General features: G+C 40.8%; 1 protein-coding gene across 2 annotated transcripts in view; it reads left to right on the forward strand.

Moving 5' to 3' along the window:
* The first annotated feature begins 213 nt into the window (after positions 1–213).
* The window catches only part of ARHGDIG (Rho GDP dissociation inhibitor gamma), a 45,875-nt gene continuing 22,471 nt past the window's right edge, over positions 214–23,617 (forward strand). Inside the window, exon 1 of one of the 2 annotated variants that reach the window (XM_075179177.1) lies at positions 214–384. Coding sequence is in view for 1 of the 2 variants with exons in the window: in XM_075179176.1 (XP_075035277.1) it covers positions 21,366–21,459 (94 nt within the window). In the remaining variant the exon portion in view is untranslated. Of the gene's footprint in view, positions 385–21,155; positions 21,460–23,617 lie in introns of those variants that run through there. The other variant, XM_075179176.1, reaches the window with a different exon arrangement.

The following is a 23,617-nucleotide window of genomic DNA, read 5'->3' on the forward strand; positions in this document are numbered from 1 at the left end:
TTTTAAAATAAATAAATAAATAATCCTTTAGTTTTCCCTAATATTGACATAACACCAGGCATGCAGCTAGCACTCTGTTAGCAGCAAGGGAAAAATAAAGTAACCAGCATGTGTCATACAGGGCATGCTCAGTGATGAGGTAGCAAAAAAAAAACACAAAACCCCCAATTAATGGCTGGGTGAATGCAAGTTTTGTTACAGGCTCACACTCACTTCCTGTCACCCAAGTTCCTGGTTGTAACACTAGCAGCCCACACCCAGGGCTGCGGCGCTGATTGGCTACACTGTGTCAGACTCAGACTTGCGCCTAAAACTTCAATACTTCCACTTTGTGCAGCTGCAGTCGGAGCACAGTCCGGGACTAGACGCAGAGAACTAATAGAGGTAAGAAGCAGACACAACTGCCCCTGTTTACCCCCCTCTCCCCACCCCCATAGTGCTGGCTGAGCATTGCCCCGGATAGATCTGTCTGTGTGTGCAGCCAGGGGTGCAAGGTGTGGTTGGGGGGAGAGCTGCAGCTCTGCACGTTGTTACATGTCAGTCAAATATTTGCTGGGTGAGTGTAGCTCTCTCCCTATGAGTTACATAAGGGGGGCTTTTAGCATTAAAGATCTTGAATTAGTGACTAGAGGGATTTATTGTAACAAGTAAACTGCTTAACAAGGTACTTAATATGGTTTTGGGGTTTTTTTTTGTTCATGGAAATTGTGACCTACTTCCCCCCCTGCAGTGCTGACTTCCTGGAATTAACTGTTAAATAGATCATTTAAGTGCTGACTGACCATTGTGGGGTTGTTGTTACCTCTGTTGATGATGAAGTCTGTATAGTATAAATTAAAATCTACACCCCCCCCCCCCTATAGACTGAAATGTACAAGCAAACATGGCTGGAATATAATGTATGATTGACAGATGCCTGTGAAGAGTTAATATATTTAGCAACAACCTAGGGGAAATCTCATGTTTATAGCAAAATAATCAACAATGTGTTTTTATTGTCATTATTGCTTAACTAAAGTTGGTTTAAACAAGGAAATGTTTCACTTTGGGTCAGAAGCCCCCTTTTTTTTAAGGTTTCTGGCTAGCCCTATATAATGGCTTATAATTCATATTTAAAATTGTGCAAGCTGCCTTGCAGGGGAATCTGGTAACTATAAAGGTTGGATTAATGTTGCAAGTCATCTGCATCGTTCTGTAGGATACTGGAAATGTCTACTTTAGTGGTGGGAAAAGTTTGCAAAACAAAGTTATCTTGTTTCAAGTAAGCTGTCGCCAGCAGTGTGTATTTGGGGAGGGAGCTGGTATATACTTTTTTGGTTATTTTGAATGTTTAGACAGATTCGCTTGCTAAAACCCCCCACAAATGTAACCCCTTTTTTTATATACTTGTCAGATTAATATTATTGCATAGACTAGACATCTGGATAAGTAAACAATGGCAGCATTGCCTCTGGAGCGATGGGTAACAGGATGGGGGAGACAATGGTCACTACACACTTACAGTAGCACATTGCACTAGGTCAGTGTTGGCTAACCTGTGACATGCCAGGTGTTGTGAAACTACAAGTCCCAGCATACCCTTCCAGCAATTAGCTGCTATATATTGGCAAAGCATGCTGGGACTTGTAGTTTCACAAACATCTGGAGTGTCACATGTTGGCCAACACTGCACTAGGTCCAGAATGATAGAATTTCAGGATCTCTACCCTGCCTGAATAGGACATAACCCCCTGTACTGTTTGACAATGGGTGCACAGTTTGATGATCCCTAAATTGATGTTGCTTGTACCACAAATCCCAGATTAATTTATACGTTTCCACTGATATGCCTATATATACTGTGTTTCTACATGTTATTGAACACATTTAAAATGTGATTTATGCATTTTAAATTCCTATCCGGTGTCTGAAAAAAAAAAAAAAAATGTTGGTAAGAGGTTCAGAGCAACTCCCTGGGGACGGATAGGTAATAAGGTCATTTTTGGAGCACGAACATTGGGTTAAGCCATTTGTGTGATCTTATTGAAGCTCAGCGGTGTGGGATGGAGATTCCCGCTTAGCATGTGACGTGTTATAGAGACAGACTTGCCACATGGTGGGATCAGGCCTTGGAACTGGTCTGCGTCGGTCTCTGATTGGTCATGAATTCACTCAATGGTCTGCCATTTACTTGGCACAGCCAAAAAATCTTCGCTATGAAAATGTGGTGACTCGTTTATACGTTTCTATCTGTAGATCTACACTCTCTGTACCTCTATTCATAGAACTACTTCACAGGAACAGTGTATAAAAAATAAAGTGTTAACGGGAACTATGATAATCAGGAAGCAAAATTAAACAAATTTGTCTATTAACCATGTGTATGCTTGTCTGTTGATTGCTGACCATGACAAAATACAGTTAAAGGATAACTTGTCACTGCTGCTATTACATATTATTTAGCCACTTGTATTTTTAGCAAATTGCAATGTTTCAATGAGCACTTTTTACGGAGAATAATAAACCTTTGGTGTCTGTAATTTCCGAAGACAATGTGGAGGGTCCCAGGTTAGACCACCGATCTGCTACCCAGCCAGATGCACAGCCTAGTGGGGCGATGTAATGTTTCATGAGAACGCAGTTTATCCATTTATCATCACCATGTATTTATATAGCGCCACTAATTCCGCAGCGCTGTACAGAGAAATCACTCACCTCATTACCTGCCCCCATTGGAGCTTACAGTCTAAATTCCTTAACACACACACACACACACACACACTAGGGGCAATTTTGATAGCAGTCAATTAACCTACCAGTATGTTTTTTGGAGTGTGGGGGGAAACCCACAAACTCCTCACAAATAAGGCCATGGTCGGGAATTGAACTCATGACCCCAGTGCTGTAAGGCAGAAGTGCTAACCACTGAGCCACTGTGCTGCCCAAATTTCCATTCGTTATGATGCAATAACCTCACTTTTTGGCCTCGTGCCTCAACGATGTAAGTGACTTTACTGCATGACTATTGATTCTGCCAAGAGTATGGCGACCTCCGCTGCGTCTAGTCTCTGTTTATTCTTAAAACGTGTATTATAATAGGTTGCGCCAGGCTTTTCCCTACCTTTATCCAGGCTGTTCTTTTGTTGGAAACGGCCTGACCTGGAGTAACCTCAGCTTCTGTTTAATATGGAAAATAGCTCTGAATTGTTTTATGTTAGTTTGGGATTAAAAATCTCTGTGTGCATAATGTGACCATGCGCTGCGATAATGAAGAGCCTGACGCTGGCCGGCTCCGTTAGTGTACACTATGGCTGTGTGTGGTCCTTTCACTTACCAGTCACAGCAGAGTTTGTCTCTTCTCCCCACGATACTGTCCAAGAGCATAGTGGGCTAGATTTACTAAACTGTGTGTTTGAAAAAGTGGAGATGTTGCCTATAGCAACCAATCAGATTCTAGCTGTCATTTATTTAGTGCATTCTACAGAATGACAACTAGAATCTGATTGGTTGCTATAGGCAACATCTCCACTTTTTCAAGCCCGCAGTTTAGTAAATATACCCAAGTGTGTTTTCTGTTGACTTTATTGTTAATGTTGTATGGAATTTGGAGATTGCCCTCTGGAGCTCAACTTGGCAGGGGTCGGAATATACATAGCTAGGAATGTGCCAAGCGGTCATTTCAGAACACCGGGGCACTTAGGTTTGCAGGTGAATTTGGCTTGGGTCAGAGCACCTATTGTAGTTAACTTTCAAAACTGGTTAAACATGGATAGAGAGAGATTCTGTGGGCGGGGTTAGAACAACCTGTAGCCAATCATAGCATTACCGCAGCAAGAAGTGTTCTAGCTCACCTAACTCCTCCCATGTGTCCTTGTGTTAGGCGGTTTGCGGTGGGACGCCAATCCGTTGACAATAGTGCACAGTAGTTATGTTAGACTCCGGTCACGCTGCTGCTGGAATTTTGTGGTGTCCGATGCACTTTATATGAACACCGTGTTCATATAAAGTGCTTAGTGGTTAGCACTTCTGCTTCACAGCACTGGGGTCATGAGTTGGATTCCCGAACATGGCCTTATCTGTGTGGGTTTTGTATGTTCTCCCGGTGTTTGTGTGGGTTTTCTCCGGGTGCTCCGGTTTCCTCCCACACTCCATAAAAACATACTAGTAGGTTAATTGGCTGCTATCAAATTGACCCTAGTCTGTGTGTGTGTGTGTGTGTTAGGGAATTTAGACTGTAAGCCCCAATGGGGCAGGGACTGATGTGAGTGAGTTCTCTGTACAGCGCTGCGGAATTAGTGGCGCTATATAAATAGCTGGTGATGATGATATGAAACAGTCCACACATCCCTCTTGTTCAGTGTTTTCATAGTAAGAGAGTGTGATTAGTATTGGACGAAGTGTGTGTGTGTGAACACACAGACTCACACATGGTGTGTGTACCTGTGTCATTGACCAACTCTTTACTGATTGGCATTAGAGGCACAGCACAGCCTCTTCTCTGTCATATCCAGTATCTCACCTCTTACACAGATCAGTCTGTAGGTAATTAATTTGGACCAATTTTATTTTCCACACAGGCTAGTAACCCAACAAACCAAGTGACGGCATGGTGCCAGCTGGGAGGGTGGGCATGGTGCCAGCGGGGTAGTAAAAGCAGGAGGTAATGCAGTAGGGTAAAGTTCCTAAGGTGACGGTCCGAAGTAGAATTTCAGACGTTTCATTCTTTTCAAGTCTGTAAACGTTGACTTTCTCAGAAACCCGTTTTTCCAGTTTCTAGAGACCCGTTGCTGTACAATGCTGGTGTTCTGCTATATCGTACAGCTAGCCGACTGGCATACTTCACTGTGGCCCATTCTCTCAGGTGTGTTTAACAAGCCGGATAAGATATGTTGCCACAATTATAGGCAGGTTAAGACTGGGAAATGCATTTCAGCATCAAACAAATGATAAAAGTCAGAGGATAATATATGAGCAAATCACTACCCTGTAACCTCAGGGAGCAGACGCAGGCAGGAGGGAAATGTCTATTGCAGTCCGAGATCCTCCATAGGGTCTCTTGCAGTGATAGCCACTCTCTGGCTGTCGTGGAACTATAAGTCCCAGCCTCTGTCAGTTCCACAACAGTTAGCGTGCTTAAGAGCTTATATAGGGATAAGCTCATTTTTCGGATGCATTTGGGTAGAGTTTTTACCTTTTCTTTAAACTGCTTGAATGCCTGCATGATCCGTCTTGTCCCTTCCAATGACTTTGGTAAAAGTTATATTACATTTAAGAGGTAACTAACTATTCCGAGGTAACTATGCCATAGTTCATAGCGACAGGTCCACTTTTAGTTATAAGGAAGTAACTCGTGCAAAGAAATTAAACAACAAGACACTCCCCGTTAGCTTTGTATTACAAAGAAGAGAAATATCTACTGTACACGTTAATGTCTGTCTCGCAGCATTGGTGCGTGAATAAGTTGCCATTAACCCTATAGATCCATGTAGAAATGTCCGTAGTTGAGCTTGCAACCAAACCGTGTATGACTCTACACAAGCGCAAGGTGTATAGTCCACAGCTCCTAATCTACTTAATCGAGACCATGCTGGGGTTAGGGGGAGGAAGCAGCCCCCCCCCCCCCTTCCTGATTATACCACGGAAAAGGAGCAGGATATTAGTAAACCCCTCATCTTCAAGCAGTGGACCGTGATTTGTGTTAACGTAAGAGGCCTAGATAACAAACGTATACCAGGATCTCTCACAATCTGTGCTATCCCGCGTGACTGACCATCCTTCTTTCATTTCATCTTGGATGTCCTCTCGCCAACTCAAACGTCCAAAAACAGAGTTAATAATATTCCCACCCACCAACAGAAGCTTTCTACCTGGCATTTCTATTTCTGTTGAAAACATGACCATAAATCCCACCCTGCAAGTTCTCTGCCTAGATGTGATGGTTGACTCAGAACTATTCTTTTTTTTTTTTTTCCCCCACATCGGCTCTATATCTAAATCATGTTATATACATCTAAAAAACATTTACAGAATATGCACATATCTTGCACAAGACACTGCAAAAAGTATAATCCATGCACTCATCATCTCCCACATTGACTATTGCAATATTATCCTTGCTGGTCTTCCCCCAATCAGACTCTCACTTCTACAGTATATTTTCCACGCAGAGCCTAAATTCAGTGTTCTCCCCCGCACCTATTACTCCGGTGCTTGCCACCCGGTTCTTGGATCCCAACAGAGTCCTATTATAATAGAATAAACCATTCTTTCTCCTATTAGAACAGGCACTATGTGAGCACTACAGCCAGCAGTGTGTGTTAGACCACTGATCACCAGTCTTGGCAGATGTGGGCAATAGCCTTCAAAATTTTACAATATTATTGCAAAGTATTATAACTGCTCTCACCTGGCTGGCAGAGAACTGGGGAGAACACTAGATTTATTTTACTTGCAAATCGTTCTTCCTCTGCTGAGTTACTCTGTCTCCAGATTAGTTACATGTTTTTTTACCAAATCCAATATAAAATACTTCTACTAACCTACAAGACTAGCAGCAAAATTGCACCAACATACATCTCCTCACTTGTCTCAAAATATCGCCCAACTAGACACCTCATCCACACATGCTCCTATTCTCAGGTACAGGACTTTTTTCGGGTTGCACCCACTTTGTGGAATTCCCTCCCTCGCACAGTAAGACTTTCCTCTAGTCTTCAAACCTTCAAGCGTTCTCTGAAAACCCACCTCTTCAGACAAGCTTATAATATTCCTCATTGACCCTATTAACACCCTTTATACAGTTCACACAAGACAACAACTCTTGGGCCAACATAGCTGTGTGACTGGATCATATAGCTCACTATACATACTTTTTTTTTTGTCTGTCCTCGCACCCTATTTTTTTGTGATGTGATCTGGTTTGTACCATGGATGTGTTATGACTGTTTGGAGAGCTGTATAACCAGTAATGTCTGATACTCCTGGTCTCATATTCAGATGAAGCGAGAGGACAGCTTTGAAGCTCGTTCTACAGGTAAATATGCTGAAACGATTGTGTTGTCCATAGCAACCACTCAGATTCTAACCATTGTTTTATAGTATAGTTTTCCAGTCTCCCTCGACCTTTTCATTATGTGTGTGTTGTACTTTTATTTATTTTCTAAATAATCTGTTCCATTCTGTTTGGATTAGGTCATGTTATCCTCATTTAGCCTACTCCTTTGTGGCCATTCTGTCTTGCACGTGATATCTTACATTTCTCAATGTATACACAATAAAAAAATTAATAATCTTGAAACGGTTATCAAAAAAAACATGACACTGCTTAATGTTCTATTACTGTCTGGGCAAAAAACATGTGTATTTATACATATGTGTATGCCATTTGGGGATAACAAATCGCAGTATTAAGTGCCAAAAGCTACCATGGGTTCCTGGAAATAGCATTTAAAGCTGCAAGCCCATGTTTACTGTAAGAAGATACTTAGTTACTCTATTTTCCTTAACTATTCTCCTGCTATGAATGATTTATAGTTTGCTATGTGTTATGTGACTACCATGGCAACCACAGTCGCATGACATGATGTAGGAAGCAGAGGGGTTTTGAACATCAACATGCTCGTTCTTAGAGGGAGGGAGGGCTCTGACTCAGATACAGTGACCCTCTCCTTATGAACAAGCGCTGAAATGATACTGTGTTTATGCTGAGAGACTGATTTATAGGGCGACATCCTAGAAAAATGACAAACTGATTGCAAAAGTCGCAATGCTTACCTAATTTTTTTTGTGGGCTTGCAGAGAAAATCGTCAATATGTCAGAGCAGGGTGGCTGTGATCCAGGCAGTGGGTTGCGAGACAGATGGAACAGCAAAAAGTGTTTGTACTAGGCTGTGGTGGTATGTGGTTATAAGACAGGGCCCAAGGTGGTCTTAATACAACAGTAACTTAAGGTGGAAGACCTCCGCTCAACTTACGTTTCGAACAGCCTAATCCTGATTTATTTTTTTTATTTTTTTGTCATATATTTCAACAACAGTCTGATTGGCTGGAACACGTATCCGCACCTTTTTAAGCTGACTGCGCACGTCCGAGTTCTGCAGCTACGCTCTGTCGGCTCATGTGTCTGGGCATCGGGTGTTCTGTGCAGCAAAATAAACAGTGCTCAAATGCAAAATCGCACCACTCCGTTCAGATCAGATGACGTTGCATTTGTGACTCGGGAGAGTTAAGCTGGGTACACACTACACAGTTTTCAACCAATAATCAGCCGACATACGACCGCTCGTTCAAAAGTCGGGTCAGTGTGTGCAGTGACACGATGGTCGAAAGTCTGCCCAAATGGACGATTGTCGCCTCATTTGGTTGGTCGTACCGTTTAATATTTTCGTTCCAATCTCGTTTCCGCTGTGTAGTGTGTATAAACTGCCGACCAATCCACAACAGTGAGTATGAAATTAGTCATTGCTCACGACAGCATGGCTGTAAAAAGTCGCTAACGGGAGGTCCGCTCTTCCCTTTATCGTCCTAAACAAGGCTGGTGTGTATGCAGTCCATGGACCGAGCGATCGGACCATCGATCGCATGTAAAATTGCTCGGCATAAAAAGTTGGTCGAAATTTCTGTAGTGTGTACCCAGCTTAAGTTGGCCATAGATACTTTAAGCCGTACAGCTGGCCCACCGAAGATGGCAGGAGATAATATGCACCGTACTAGAGAGTGTATTTACCAAATTGTTACAGGAGTTTAACGTTTTCTTCTAAGGTTTGGAAATGCTAAACTAGCCCCAACCCTGACCCTACCCCAGGCACTAAACAAAAGCCTGTGTCCGAGCATTCCAAATATGTTTATAGAAAAGTTTTTCAATTCATTCTTTATTTATTCTTGAACTGCCTTTAATCCTCTCTGAAAATATTTTTTTTGTATTCCCCTAGAATGGCACTCCTACTGTAAACTTTACTTGGCCTTGTTTGACACTGCTCTGAGTTAATATTTTCTCAAGTGTGTTACATATCTGGTTCAGTATGTTATAAAAGTATAATTATTCACACATTTTTGTGTATAAAGTGTACCCCACGCCTCTTAGATTGTATACTTGTTTAGGCAGCGTCAGTTACAGTAGTGAGCAGAGGGGCTTTGGAATGCCTCTCTGAGCTCTATTTGCACTTTGACATCCACCGCCTCCCCTATTTGCCATCACATGACATGCTGAGAGCTGTGTGTAGCTGTTTTCCCTCCAGAGAGATTTTGAAAGGAGAGATGATTTGCAGGAGAATTGCTCTCATGCTTAACAGGCACTTAACTTACTACTTAAAGAAGAAGAAAAACAATGTGGGCTTGCTGCTGTAAATCACTGGTAGACCTGGAGATGCTATCACAAGTATAAAAAAGAAACCTTATACAAAATAAATCCATTCTAAAAATAATAGAAGAAAAAAATCAAAATATATTTGCAACTTGGGCCGTGTTGCACACAAATATTGTAGTATCTCTGCAACCCATGTTTGCCAGTACAGTTATAACAAACTTTATCAAGGACAGTTTAATAATATATGGAAAGCATTTATTCTGCTATAAATAATAAAACTTTTTATAAAATATCTATTTAAAAGGGGGAACTAGATTAATAACTTCCTTAAAGCCATGAGGAGAGCTGGTATTCATTCCTCTGTTCAGCAACCGTGATTTACAATCTCCACCCATAACGTATAGGATAAATTCCCACCAATAATACCATTATATGTTTTTATTATTTGTTAAATCACAGTGTCATCAAAAGTAATGTGGTTATGAGATTTACATTGTTACACGAGTTTTGTTGTTTAAAGTGACCCCCCCCCCCCCCTCTCTCTCTTGTCAATTGACCTTTTTTGGTTATGTAAAGAATGTCTCTTCTCACACTCATGTTGGAACAGGTACGAGTGAAACTGGAGAGAGGGATGGATATATATATATATATATATATATATATATATATATATATATATATATATATATATATATATATATATATATATATATATATATATCACATACATACACACTTCTTTTATAACGTTCTTTTGTAAGACCTAAAATAAAGGGTCTGATTTTTAAACATCTGATCATGTTGGAGCTTAAGCATGTGACAGACACCACCCTTGCATATTAATGTATATTGAGTGTGCATGCATTTAGATTCGTTGCCTGTGGAAATATTATCAGTTAGAGCACTGCTCCTAGTTGTCAAAATTTTTATTAAAAAAAAAAAGTTAGTTAGACTGAGCTTTTTTGCAAATATACCGTAAATTGTATGTATATACATTTTTTTTTATTTTATCTTCACCTTTGTTTATGTAAAAATAAATTCCAGACTAAAGTCTAGATGACTGTGTATATTTTGCTTTTCATTTCAGTTGTACGGTATGTGCTATTTATTGTAGGTTATACTGTTTTAATACTAATTGTATATTCCCTTTAATATGTAGACCTATACCCTAATTTCCTCTGCGTGTTGACATTTTGGAGGGCAAGAAGATAAGTAACTGATCTCTCCCTAGCAGAGCCCTCTATGTTCTTAAAGTAGTGTGTGTGCACAGTGGAGGCAGCCATTTTGAGATTGCACCCAAGCTGTTCACTAGAAGTCGGTGACCTCACTTAGGCACATGGTGTAATCCTAGCGACCTGATAGGCTGCATTCTCTGCCCATATTATGGCGATGTTGTTTCTCAAAGAAGTTATAGACTTGGGTTGGTCTTTGGCTTGTAGGCTATCTCTACTCATTGCATGATAGCTATTTGTGTGGGAGTTTGTGTATTTTATATATGCTGTACATATGTGAAGTCTGTAGCGTGGAAGCACTGACCTGCCGGCTCTCTATGTTTAATGCAACAAAAAATCAAAGCAATTGGTGCAAAATGTTATGAGCACAGTTCTATACTGCTAAAGATTGTGTGTGTGTGTGTGTGTGTGTGTGTGTGTGTGTGTATATGTGTAATATATAATATATATATTTTTTTTTTTAAAGTTTAATTTTTGCAAAGTCATGATAACAAACAGAGAACGATTGTCATAGTGAATACACATAACACAAATAAAGAGAGAGAAACAAAGTCTACGACCAGCGTAAAACATGAGAAGCGAAGTCAACCGAACAGTTATATTTTATTATATGTATGTATATATATATATATATATATATATATATATATATATATATATATATATATATATATATATATATATATATATATATATTCATTCTCTAATTTAATGAGGGTGCTGCTGAACGTGTGGAGTTTATAGCTGGAGTTTATACTTGGGAGTATAAATATCTAATGCATCCTGTTGTATGTGTTTTTTTTTGCTTTGTTTTGTTTTTGTTTGTTGTTGGGTTTTTTTGTTTTTTTCTATTGGATTCTTCCCCGATGAGATCAACATGTCGTATCTTCCTAATGTATTAGATTCCGGAACAGAACATAATGTTCTTGAGGTGGAACTTTTTAACTGCTACCCGACCCCCTTCCTTAGCTTATCTTATATAGTCATAATATAATTGAATTATACATGGAAACATCTGCAACTCTCTGTATCCCCCTCTGTAAACTGAAGGGGACACCACAACGCTCCCGTGATGACTGCTTATTGTTGTTGCTCCCTGTCCGGCCGTACACTATAATTTTTGGCGCACTGTCAAGTAGCCGTCCTTCACATAAGCCAGCTAGTACTCTGCTAATTGTATGCCTTGTTATCTCTGGCACTGTCATAGACTGTAATAATAGTCCAAAATCAGGTGACTGTCCAGCTAATCCCCCTTCTCCCCCCCCCCCAAAAAAAAAAAAATCCAAACCAAACAATGACAGCCCTTTGTGAGTCGTGTTGTCCGTGGAATTGTTAGATACATCCTAAGAGGGACATTCTGTATTATCTATAACGGGACCTATTGTAACTTTTCACACTTATTGTGCTTTGGGAATGATCACTATGTAACGGGCATACACATATTAATATGAAGCCGTGTTAAATAAAAAAAAAATATATTATTATTTTTATTTTATTTTTGAATATATAAATTGAAGACTGCCAGAGCAAGTTCTATAAGGATCAGCAGGGAGTCCACCTTCAGATTACTGTAACTTGTATATACCCTCCGGCTACTTTTGCTAAATACTTTTATCTTTGTTTCATGTCCTTTTCTGCTATTCATCAGGGACTTATAAAATCCTATAAACCTGTGCCTTATGATACAAATACGCTGCTGAAAGCACAGGAGGACGCCAGCAAGATAGAGCGACGTCCTGTGTAGAAATGTTTACAAAGGGGGATAGTATCAGACGTTGGATCCCCCATCGTACCCCGGGGCAGCTGCTGCCCTGCTCGGTACTAATGCGCTCTGTTGGCAGATCACAGCAGCATCTGCTCCTTGGCACTGTAGAGGAGTCCGGACACCGGAGAGATTCATGTTTTAAGAAAATAAATCGTATAGAGTGGAGCCATCGTGGATCATGGCAATTTATTGCAGCAGCGTTAAAAAGAGACAAAGAAACAAGGAAACATTACTTTGTTTATCCAAGAATTAGGCAATTACTTCTGTTGACTTTTGCATGAAAGAAAAATGACTTCCGATGTGACTTCATTACATTCCAGTGATTGCAGCTAAGCGATGTACTGTATAATTGTTTTGGGACGGCACGGTGGCTCAGTGGTTAGCACTTCTGCCTCACAGCACTGGGGCCAGCTGTTCGATTTCCGATCAGCTCCTTATCTGTGCGGAGTTTGTATGTTCTCCCTGTGTTTGCATGGGTTTCCTCCGCGTGCTCCAGTTTCCTCCCACACTCCAAATACATACTATTAGGTTAATTGGCTGCTATTAAATTGACCCTGGTCTCTCTGTCTGTGTGTGTCTGTGTGTGTGTATGTTAGGGGATTTAGACTGTAAGCTCCAATGGGGCAGGGACTGATGTGAGTGAGTTCTCTGTACAGCGCTGCAGAATTAGTGGCGCTATATAAATTGATGATCGGTGTACTCCCCTACAACTGCCACAGCAATACACCTAGCCAGTTGTTGTCTCCTAACATTGTATGTATAGAATTTTTAGAAAGGTGTTAATACTGTTTTAACAAACCGTTGACATCTCATAACTGTATGATCCATTTAATAAAACACTGTCCTCTCGATGTCTGATGTGTACAAAGGGATATATGAAACCTGCCAATAGTCCCCAAGACTATACAGGGAAGGGGTTTACAATTTAGAGGCCTGAAAATTTGAAATTGGGGATGTTGGTATGTAAAAACAGGTTTGAAAGTAAATTACACGGTCCTGCCGTCTCTTGATTTTTCTTTTGCCGTTGTTGAATAATTCCTTCCGGCCTCTATCACAAACACATCCTACAGCTGTATGGCAGCGTTTAAAAGTAGTTTTGATATAGAGCAAAAATTTGAAACGAGAGATCATGTCATGTCAGTTATACTTGTTTCCACCTCACTCTTCCGGAAATGACCATTGCGAAATCACTTTTGGTACTCTCTGATATGCAAAGTAATCATTCAGAGTCTGCCTTTGTGTATCAGCCCTTTGTGACTCAAGATAGAGACACTCCAAATCCCAGAAGAGGTCCTAAAAAGGAGGAAGTGAGCCCAAAGGGAAGTTTGGGTGAAAGACTGAGTAAATTGCACATGTGTGTTAGTAGATTTATGGCATGGTGCACCAAATTATGGAAAATCCCTTTTCCAGAAATCAAACATTCTGGATAAAAGGTGTATATTCATATCCAATGGGGGCTTTATTTCTTAAAGTAGGAAGAATATTTCTCTTAAATATCTGATCCCTGTGTTTAGAAATCTCTAAATGTTTTCTTTCTTAATCTCATTGTGCTCACAGATGACTAAAATGTATAAATTTTGTAAATCCTAGTATGAAAGCCGATGTTTTATTACATCTCCTGCCATCACACAGAGTGAACGAAGGATTCATTTGCTGGGTGGAAAGTTTTCCGTTGCTAGGTGCAGTGTTTAAAATAAGAAGGTTGGTGTAACTTGAAATTACTTTGCACCGTTACTAATTAATTATTAAATTGCACCGTAGAAAAATCCTTGAAGGTTCCTCGGAATCTTCAATACTTGACCCGCCAAAATCTTCTCTATCCTGAAACCATGCTGATAAGTAATCTGCCAATTCTGGCTGTAATAGACAGCTATACCTTTCATATAGAACACCCATAATTCCCATAACCCTCCTGGATATCAAGTTGGGATAAAGTCTCTGTTCCGCAGTTTTAGCACTGTGCGGAGTATAGTCTGAATCAGTCGGAGAATGAATTGAGGGAAAGGGTCTATTAGACGTACTTTTTGAAATTCTGATTTAAGTTCTATTTGTCCTTCAAGTGTGTTAGGTAACAAAGGAATAATGCACTCGCTCCATTCCAAGGAAGCTGCTGTTAGGCTTCAATCGAAACATTTATTATAGTTTGTAATGAGACTGGAAATGGTTAGCGAGTCAGCTAGAGTTTCAGGTTTTCTTGCAAACTATTGCCAATAGAATCTATAGAAACTACTTTTTCTCCCAGGGCCCATGTGTAAATCTCCGTAGTACGACAATAAAGTTGCTACACCGCACAGAAGCCTAAATGAAAGTAAAATTGAATAAACGTTTTCAGTTGCACCCTGACCTACGCATAGAATTGTGCAGAGTTGTTCAAAAAGTTGCAAAGTTAGAAGAAGCGTCCTCTTGTCCTTTCCACAAATCTGGCCGTAATCTGAAGTCTACTTTGATCCACTCCCTGAGAGAGTTGTGGGACTAGATTTACCGCACAACCAGAAGTATTACATTTTTGGCTAGAGGAAGCTTTGAGAAACTCTGCAATGTGCTGATGCGCACAAGCCCCATTTCGCTGTTAGTGATCCAATGCGTTTTATCTCGTGTATTTGTGTATTGTGTTGTGTCTAGTAATAATATATTAATAATAATTTTTTATTATGTTATAGAATTATGACAATATTTACTGATTCCGGTGTATTTGTTTGGTTAGGTATTTTGCGCAATCTAGGAGCCAGTTTTACGTTTAACGGTAGGCTCCATTGAATTGTGTAATCGCGGCTACTGGAGATGGCATTGCCGTCATGATGTTTGTATTTAGGTCATTAAAGTGTCTGTCTTTCACTGCAGCATAAGTTTAGTAGTTTGTTTTTTAAAGTTTTAATGATTCCTTTTTATTGTAATTCACTTTTTATTTCTGTTTTTAAAGTGGACCTATGTAAAAGCAGATGTGGTGGTTTTAAAACCTTAAAGGTAAGCGGGAGAAATGAGATTAAAAGAATGCAAAAGTATACACTCCGTGCAGGTGTCGTTCACCGGATCCGCCAGGATCCCCCATGGCTGTGCCGGTCACCACACTGCGCTGCTCTCTGACCTGCCTCTTGGTGCATGTGGCTGACGTTGTCTTCACTTTGAATGGAGCCAGACACTCTGCAGTGGTTGGTCAGTTTATTTGCATCGCCCAGACGAGGTTTGTCTGCGGAGAGCTTGGCAGAGAGGTGGGAATTTGCATACACGTTGATTTTTCTTTTACCTTTTATGTAAAAAGATTATGAAACGGAGTCTGCATAGCCATCTACATTTTAACATCCCCCCTTCCTTAGCCGGGAGCCCCACCTATGGCTCTGCTGTTTTTCCCCAGAGCCCTAGACGTAAAACTGCGCGTGGTAAGAGAGGACCAATCAGAGGTTGCAGTCAGGTTTTTGTGGCTTCTGATTGGTCCTCCGCTCTCTCACACCACAAGCCATTTTTAAAGTGGTGAATGGAATCGAGTTGAGGAGCCCCGAGCCAACAAGCTGCATGGAGCAAGCATCCAGGGCTCCGGCTAGTGAAGGACAGGGGGTTAGTAACATGTAGGTGGTAGTGGTGTAGGGAAGTCTACAGTTTTTCCCCGTTGTCTTAACTTGTATAATATTTTCTTTACATGTGCATTTACAGCCAGTAAAACAAGTTGGTGGTGGTAGGGATCATTGAGCAAAGGTCATCCCAGTGAGCAAGTCTGAAAGCATTCTGGAAATAAGTTATCATAAGCAAAGCAAAAGATTTTCATTGGGCGTTTCTGTAGCTGTTCCGTCAGTGTACAGGTCAGGCTCTGGTAAAGTGCACAATGCATTGTGACCACTTCTAACTTACCCTGGTTTGTCCCTGTTACTATTCCTGTTTTTTCTTATTGCCTAGTAAAATGTAGCTGTTTTTCTGCATATTATATGCATTGTTTACCATTCGTTCTTATTCCCTTGTCTTTGTCGATTAATATTCATTAAACAGTAGTTAAAATGCAAAACCCTACATCCTGATGAGATTCCATTACCGTGATATGATATTGATATTCTATGCATTGATGCAGTCGCTGCAGGAAGATATATTCAGATGTTGGAAACTCTGCGCTGTGGAAAGTAGTGCGATTAATGAGGCCAAATAACGAGTGCGGACGATTTTAATTAGGGGTGCTCATAGGCAAACCGAGAGGGGTTCCCTAGTACCTGGAAACCCCCTCCAAGCCTGAAGCACTGTATAATTGAGGTGGCTGGACCCTGCCCCCGCTTCACACAGCTCTACTTGAAAAGGGAGAGCTGTGTGCACCTAACAGTAGTGCACGCAGCATTGCCCATGTGTATTATAGGGATAGGAAGAGTTGGAGAGCAGCCAAGTACTGTCTAACATTATATCCACGCCCCCATGCAAACCCCCCTCTACAAATCCTGTGTTTGCCCCTGGTGCTGTTTAGTTGAGAATGTGGGTAGTGTGATAACGACCATGATTAAATAACACTAGTGTGGAAGCCAGAATTCTGGATGGAGTGAGATCACACATCCCTGCGTATAGGCTCCATACATCCGCCAACGGCACTCCAAGGATGCTTGCAGAATAAAGTCTACAGGTATAACGGCGCCTCCCTCAGGCTTCTAAAACTGCTACACTCGTCAATCTCTTCTTCTTTTTCTCCCACTCTTTGTATTTACTCAGCAGGAGAATTCCTACAGAAACACGTTTTGCAATATTTGACATGTTTCCAGATACAAGCCTCTCTTTAAGGATGGAGTGATTTTTTCTCCAGGCCAAAGATCTTTATCAATGCTTCCAGGTGTACGAGGCTAGAGAGAGAGAGACACTCTGGAATATTATTGACCTAGAACATTTCTCCTGCCGTATATAGACTTCGTGCCAAACCAATTTCTTACTTTCGTACAACAACTGAAAGTAAAATATGATCTAATTATTGACTGCCAGCTTGCTGGATGGGGAGATGAGCTGATCTGCACAGCAGCAAATCACTTTCACTTTATATGCACATTATCTACAAACAAGAATGTAAGATGTGGGTTGGCGCTTCTGCTATTGAAATGAACGCATCTGTTTGAAGTGCAAGCATAAAGAGCTATGGGCCAAAATGGTGGCGTCTGGGGGGTTACTACAAACAAGATTTTGCTTCGATGGGCGGTCCCTGTTGCAGAATATTTTCCCATAGCAACCAATCAGATTCTAGCTATCCTCTATCTAGTACATTCTAGAAAATGATAACTGGAATCTGATTGGTTGCTATTGGACAACTCCACTTTTCATTATTAGAAGGTAGAGTAAATTTACCCTCTGGTATTTTATAATGACAAGAACCAATCTGGTGTTAAATGATCGATTTATAATCGAAGGCTGCTAAAATCTGATTATTCTTTTTATAATTGGCTGTTTTTCTACGTAGATTCTAGTTTAAGTCCAAGTAAATGTATCAAGCTGAGAGTTTTCCCGGCGGGTTTGAAAAGTGGAGATGTTGCTTATAGCAACCAATCAGATTCTAGCTGTCATTTTGTAGAATGTACTAAATAAATGATTGATTGGTTTTTTTTTTCAAATCCGCCGAAAAACTCTCAGCTTGATACATTTACCCCCAGGAAGCCTTCTGCTTTGCTTCATTGTTTCTCTTCCTCTCTGTGATCCACTTCCCTTCTCTGACAAAAATGTATACTAAATTTACAGCCAACCTTAAATGTATTTATCATCATTTTTGGGGCCAAACGGATAGGAGACCTCCCCTCTCATGTTTTTACTCCCTAAGTCAGTGGTTCCCAAAGTTTTGTGTGCCCCTGATATGCTTCCAAGATGGTACAAGTAATTCTCCAGTGTTCCATTTTCTCCCAGGGCTTAAGATCCTGTCACACCCATGAGTCCAGCTAGAATTTGGCCACCAGAAGCCACATGCATGGGGCGTTCCTCTGGTAAGGCAAGGTGAGCACCTCGCCTGAGGCTGCATAAAGGACGGGCTGCCAGTCTCCATTATTTTTTGCTTTTATTATGATCAATAGCATTTAAATATATACACAACCTGGCCAAATAATACAATATTGTGTTTACCACTGCAAATACATAGCTTTTTATTTTTATATCATTCAGTGACCTTGTAAACCTGCTTTTACCCTAAGAAATGTGCGCTGATCTTCTAGGTAGTAAAAATATTGCTGAGGGAATTTCCAATAATGCTTTGTGGCTGTTGCCGTCTAATAAAATATGTTGCCTTAGAGGATTTCTCCTAAAACTTTGTGTTAAGAAGATCCATATTCCCTAGTAGATATTGCGCTGATTACACATTATTTTTATATAATGTTTCTGTTGCCTCGTGACTGCAAAAACTACAGAGGTATTTTACCTGGAGCAGCAGAGGTTAACCTTTCATCCGCGAATATATCAGCTTTGTTTCAGCAAAGTAATGTGTAGTTGGACAGTTTGCTAGGTACCGACAAGCCTGTTCTAGTTATTGAATGGCAGTGAAATCTATGGGTCAACTAAACTTGCTGGGGACAAGTGGATGTATCAATGAGCTTCATAAAGTACTGTATTTCCAACAGATGGCAGTATTTTGGGCAATCTCTATTTACAATCCTTATTGAGACTATATTAGGAGAGAGAGGTCTCTGTGCACCCCCCTCCCCCAAATGGTAAAACATTGATTTGAATAACACTTGAGTAGTGTTCTCTTAACATGTACATTGATAAATTTACCCAGTCGAAATTTTGCTGCAAGGTAACTTCTTTGAAGGCAACATTTTACACGGACCCCTGAGAGTACCACTGTTATATGGTGCTGGGAATTTTTGGTGGGTGCCCAGCTTCTGTTGTCTGTGAAGCTGAAATTCTAAACAGCCGTCGCCTAATTCTGCTGTAAAAGATTCTTGATTTATATGTTACGATTTTATTTATTTATTTTTAAATGTTCTTGCTAAAAATGTTTAAAACTTTATTTCTGTTTGTCCATGAGGAGTGTATACAGCCATACTTGTTATAATAATTTATCTAGTTCCTAAGATGGTGCTAGGGAGCCTGTTTGCTGAATTCTCTATTCAGTACAGTTGCCATTGTTTCACATCTCTTCCCCATCATCACTTTATTTCCTTACAGAAGTCATTTGTCAATTTTATTGATTTATGATCATTTCACCACAATGCAGGATCTTATGGGATTAGCCCAGAGAGGAAAGAATTGTGTGACCTCTTTGGGGGCAGGATATGAAGTAATTGGGGGGGGGGGAGGGGGGTGATGCCTGGACAGGACAGGACTGAGTCACGGACACAAAAGCTAAATTGAGCTTACAGTGCACTTCTCCAGCCATAAATCTACAACCTCCCAACATGGCCACGGCACAGAACAGGGAGTGCAGAAACCTGAGATATTAATATGCCCTTGTGACCCCACATTTACCTCTCTTGTTGGCTCCACAATCTACCCTCACCTCCAGTAGTTGCCTTCAGAAGACTTAAGCTAGATACACACTACAGAATTTTCCACCAATTTTTTATGCAGAGCGATTTTACATGCGATCGATGTTCCGATCGCTCGGTCCATGGACTGCATCCTTTGTTAGGATGATAAAGGGAAGAGCGGACATACCTTTAGCGACTTTTTACAGCCATGTTGTCGTGAGCAATGACTGTAATTTCGTACTCACTGTTGTGGATCGGTGGGAGGTTTATACACACTACACAACGGAAATGAAATTGGAACGAAAACATTAAATGGTACGACCAACCAAATGAGGCGATAATCGTCCATTTGGGAAGACTTTCGACCATCGTGTCACTGCACACACTGACCCGTCTTTTGAACGAGCGGCCGTATGTCGGCTGATTGAGCCGATTATTGGACGAAAACCGTGTAGTGTGTACCCAGCTTAAGTCTAACACTAATCTTCTCCCATTAAACCTACTGGCCCAGCAGGACCTGACATAGCCTGGAGGCGACGGGAGCAAAAGAATCCGTGAGAGATTTTAAGACAATCGCTTGCCTGCAATTGTACTATGCAAGGGATTGTCTGTCGAGCAGTTGCCAAGTCTCTACACCTTACGCAGTGGTAACCTTGGGTATACGTTTCATTTTAAGGCTTGGCTGGTTAATTGATTAATAGATTACTTCACTGTAGTTGCCGCCTTTTTTTTAATAATAGCCCTTTCCTGTTCTATATCACCCGTATTGAGGAGGAAATCGCAAGTCAGACGTGTGGAAATGGAACGGGTGCGGAAAAACACAAGACCTTTAATCAAACTGTCTAACCAGCCAATTAGATGGTCAATTAGACTTTTGACAAAAAAAAATATAAAGAATGATTACAGCCCTAAGTAATTCTCCGCCCCATATCTTTATAACAAAAGGCTCCAATTTGCCATGTGTGTGCCCTTTGTCTTGGCTGCCTGGTTATCTGTTGGGGTATTTTCACATGCTGTAAATAATAACAGATGCTCTGTATTATTTTATACTTATTTTGTTTTTTCTTTTGTCTTGCAGTAGATTTTTAATTAAAGCTGGTAGTTGTCAATTAGCAGAGCGCTCTGACATCACAGCTGGTACAGAGCAGACAGACAGGAGACTAGTTCCCTCCGGTACCCAGAAGTGACTCTTCCCCAGGCTCCCTCTGCAGCAGGCACCCCGGCGTTTGTATTCTGGTGTGTGCGCGCTCTCCTCTGCAAAGACAAGGATGAGATCATTGCAGTTGCAGGGATTGAAAGAGCTTGGTAGAGCTGTTCGGTGCATGCAGAAGGGAGGGGAGAGGGGTGTATATATGTGTGTGTGTGTGTATGAGGAGGGAGGGGGGAGAATCGCAACCAGCAAATCAATACCGTCTACAGCCAAGAATCCAATTTTTTCCCATTACGTCTTCTCCTTCTCTGCTCAGGTATTCCTCTTCAGAAGGAAGATTTGTGAAGGGAATCTTTGCACTTTATCTTCTTCTGATGGCTGTTTGAGGAACAGAATATTAAACCTCTCACATTCACCTTCAGGGGAAGATCTTAACATTCATTTAGCAGTTGGGTTTTGTGTGTGTGTAATAGATTTTTTTATTTTTTTTTATTTTATTTATTTTTTTGGGATTTTTGTGTGCAATTGGACTATGTTTGGGAGCAAGTCAGACATGCTGGGCTTCGACGTCTGTGAATTTGGTGGCCAGCTGCTGGAACTTATGTGGCTGACAGTTTGTTACAGAGGTGAGCTCATCCTATCGGTCCCTCGGGCTATATCGCACGGGAGGAGAGGTTGGGTTGGGTTCTATGATGAGGAAAATGTTCTTTTAATGGGAAAGTTCTCTCTTGGTCTTAAATCTTGCAATGTTGGTGTTTGCTATATATTTATTTTTTTTTATTTATTTTTTTGTAATTGTGTTTTATTGTAGCAGGACTGGTTGATTTTCGTTGTGTGGTTTTATTGCCGTTTGCTTTTGTAATCAGAGCGTGCCTATTGCATTGTAATCTAACAAGTGCCTATTGTCATAGTGTAAGTATTGTATTGTAAAAGCTATCTTGGCAATGGATTGTGTACAATGGGGTTTTTAGGGGGCTAAAAAGCAGGAGTACAAATATTTTATAAGATTTGTCTTAATTTCATAATTTGTTTCATTTGCAGGGGGGGATGCAGAGGAGAGTCTAACTTTCTTTTTGGGTGGAAATTGGCTGTGTACAATGTGTTTTTTTTTGTTTGTTTTTACTTGTATTTGGTTATTTGTATGTATGTATGTATATATATATGTGTGTGTGTGTGTGTGTGTGTGTGTGTGTGTGTGTGTATATGTATGTATATATATATATTAGTGTTATATAGTTTTTGATGAACTTTTATAACCTGTTATGTGCAATATTGTTGTTGTTGTCAGGTTGTGTAATTATACAATAGGTATATAAATGCTTGCTTAGTATAGCCTCTTATTGTGAGGTCCATCTGGCTGTTCGTACGTAACAGCATACGGACGACCTGTAACAGCGTTTTTTAATCTCTGATACCTGTAAGTCTGTCAGAGAAAGAGGGACAAATGCTTAATGTATATTGCATGTAGAAAAAAAATAAAATTGGGACAAAATTTAAATAACTTGTCACTGAAATGTTCAAGCCTTTCCCAACCACGCCCCCCAACCACGCCTCCACTTGATGAATCCTATTGGGCCTCTTAAATTTTGGGGGTCTGAAAATTGAGACTGTGCTGACAGAAATGGTGCTATTGGGAGGTATGGCAAAGTATATGGAGAATTATTATTTAAATACTGTAGGACATGTATTATTCATTTAAAGGAATTGTTTTGTGTATCTTCTGTCAAGCATACCTATGAAAGGCAAATTATTTTATGTTTAAAAAAAATAGGGTTGGTTTGCTTAATTACACTTCCGCACCCCTTGTATCTCAACGTTTTCCCTAGGTTTATAGAAGATGGGACCGGAAGCAGAAATCATAGTGGGGGCCCCCTATTTCCTGCATTTAAGTGCAGATACACATGCCTCGTTGACATCCGTGTTGTATAGTCCAATTGCCAGCCATTGCACAGACCCCTTTTCATATAGAGATTCTCCGCTGCAGTAGGATAGGAGGTGAATTGCTGCATTGAGAAGTGATCACCAGCTGCTGCAGCTGCAGATCCTGCGTGCAAGTGTCCCTCAGTGCTTCATGGAGCCTGCCCTGCTGTCTGTTCCCTCAAGCAGAGCAGACTGCAGATCCCTTTACATGTTCAGTAAATGGCTAGCAGGGCAGGCTACAGAGGAGCTTACGGTGTAAGCAGGTCACTGCAAATAATCTAGGACCACCTGCAGAAGTTACTCAGAAGCAGCCATAAGCCGTGCAAAATAATACAGAACTAAACAATATCTGGTACTCTACCATGTTAGTGCCAAATATGCAAATTAGAGCCATATTTGCTATTAAGAATACAAAGGTGACATATGTATGGTGCCTTGTCTGCTTTGCAGAGCCGTGCCTGGTGGCCCCCGGTCTGTTATGCAGGGCTGCTTGCCTTGCAGGCTGTCCTCTCAGACCTACCAGGCAATAACCAACACTTTCCTTCTACTAAGTGCCAGTCGGTGCATTTGTCTGTGTCTCGGAGGTTATGGTGGGGGCATGCAATGACCAATTTCATCTAAATTGCTGGTACACTTTTTTTGGCGGGGGGAGGGGTGTAAATAAAATAAAAAATTGAGGGCACCAGGTAGTTGCCCAGTTTGCCCTCTGTGACTCTGTGCCATGTTTTATATTTTACCCATCATTGGGAGCAGCTATTTTGTGTCCTGAGTAAGTATCCCAGAATGCACTCTATGAATTCACGATGAACTGTGATCATGGAGGCAGCCATTTTGCAGGCTACATTCTCATGAGTATTGGTTCAG

The sequence above is a fragment of the Mixophyes fleayi genome, chromosome 7 (assembly GCF_038048845.1).
Source record: "Mixophyes fleayi isolate aMixFle1 chromosome 7, aMixFle1.hap1, whole genome shotgun sequence".
Classification (NCBI taxonomy): domain Eukaryota; kingdom Metazoa; phylum Chordata; class Amphibia; order Anura; family Limnodynastidae; genus Mixophyes; species Mixophyes fleayi.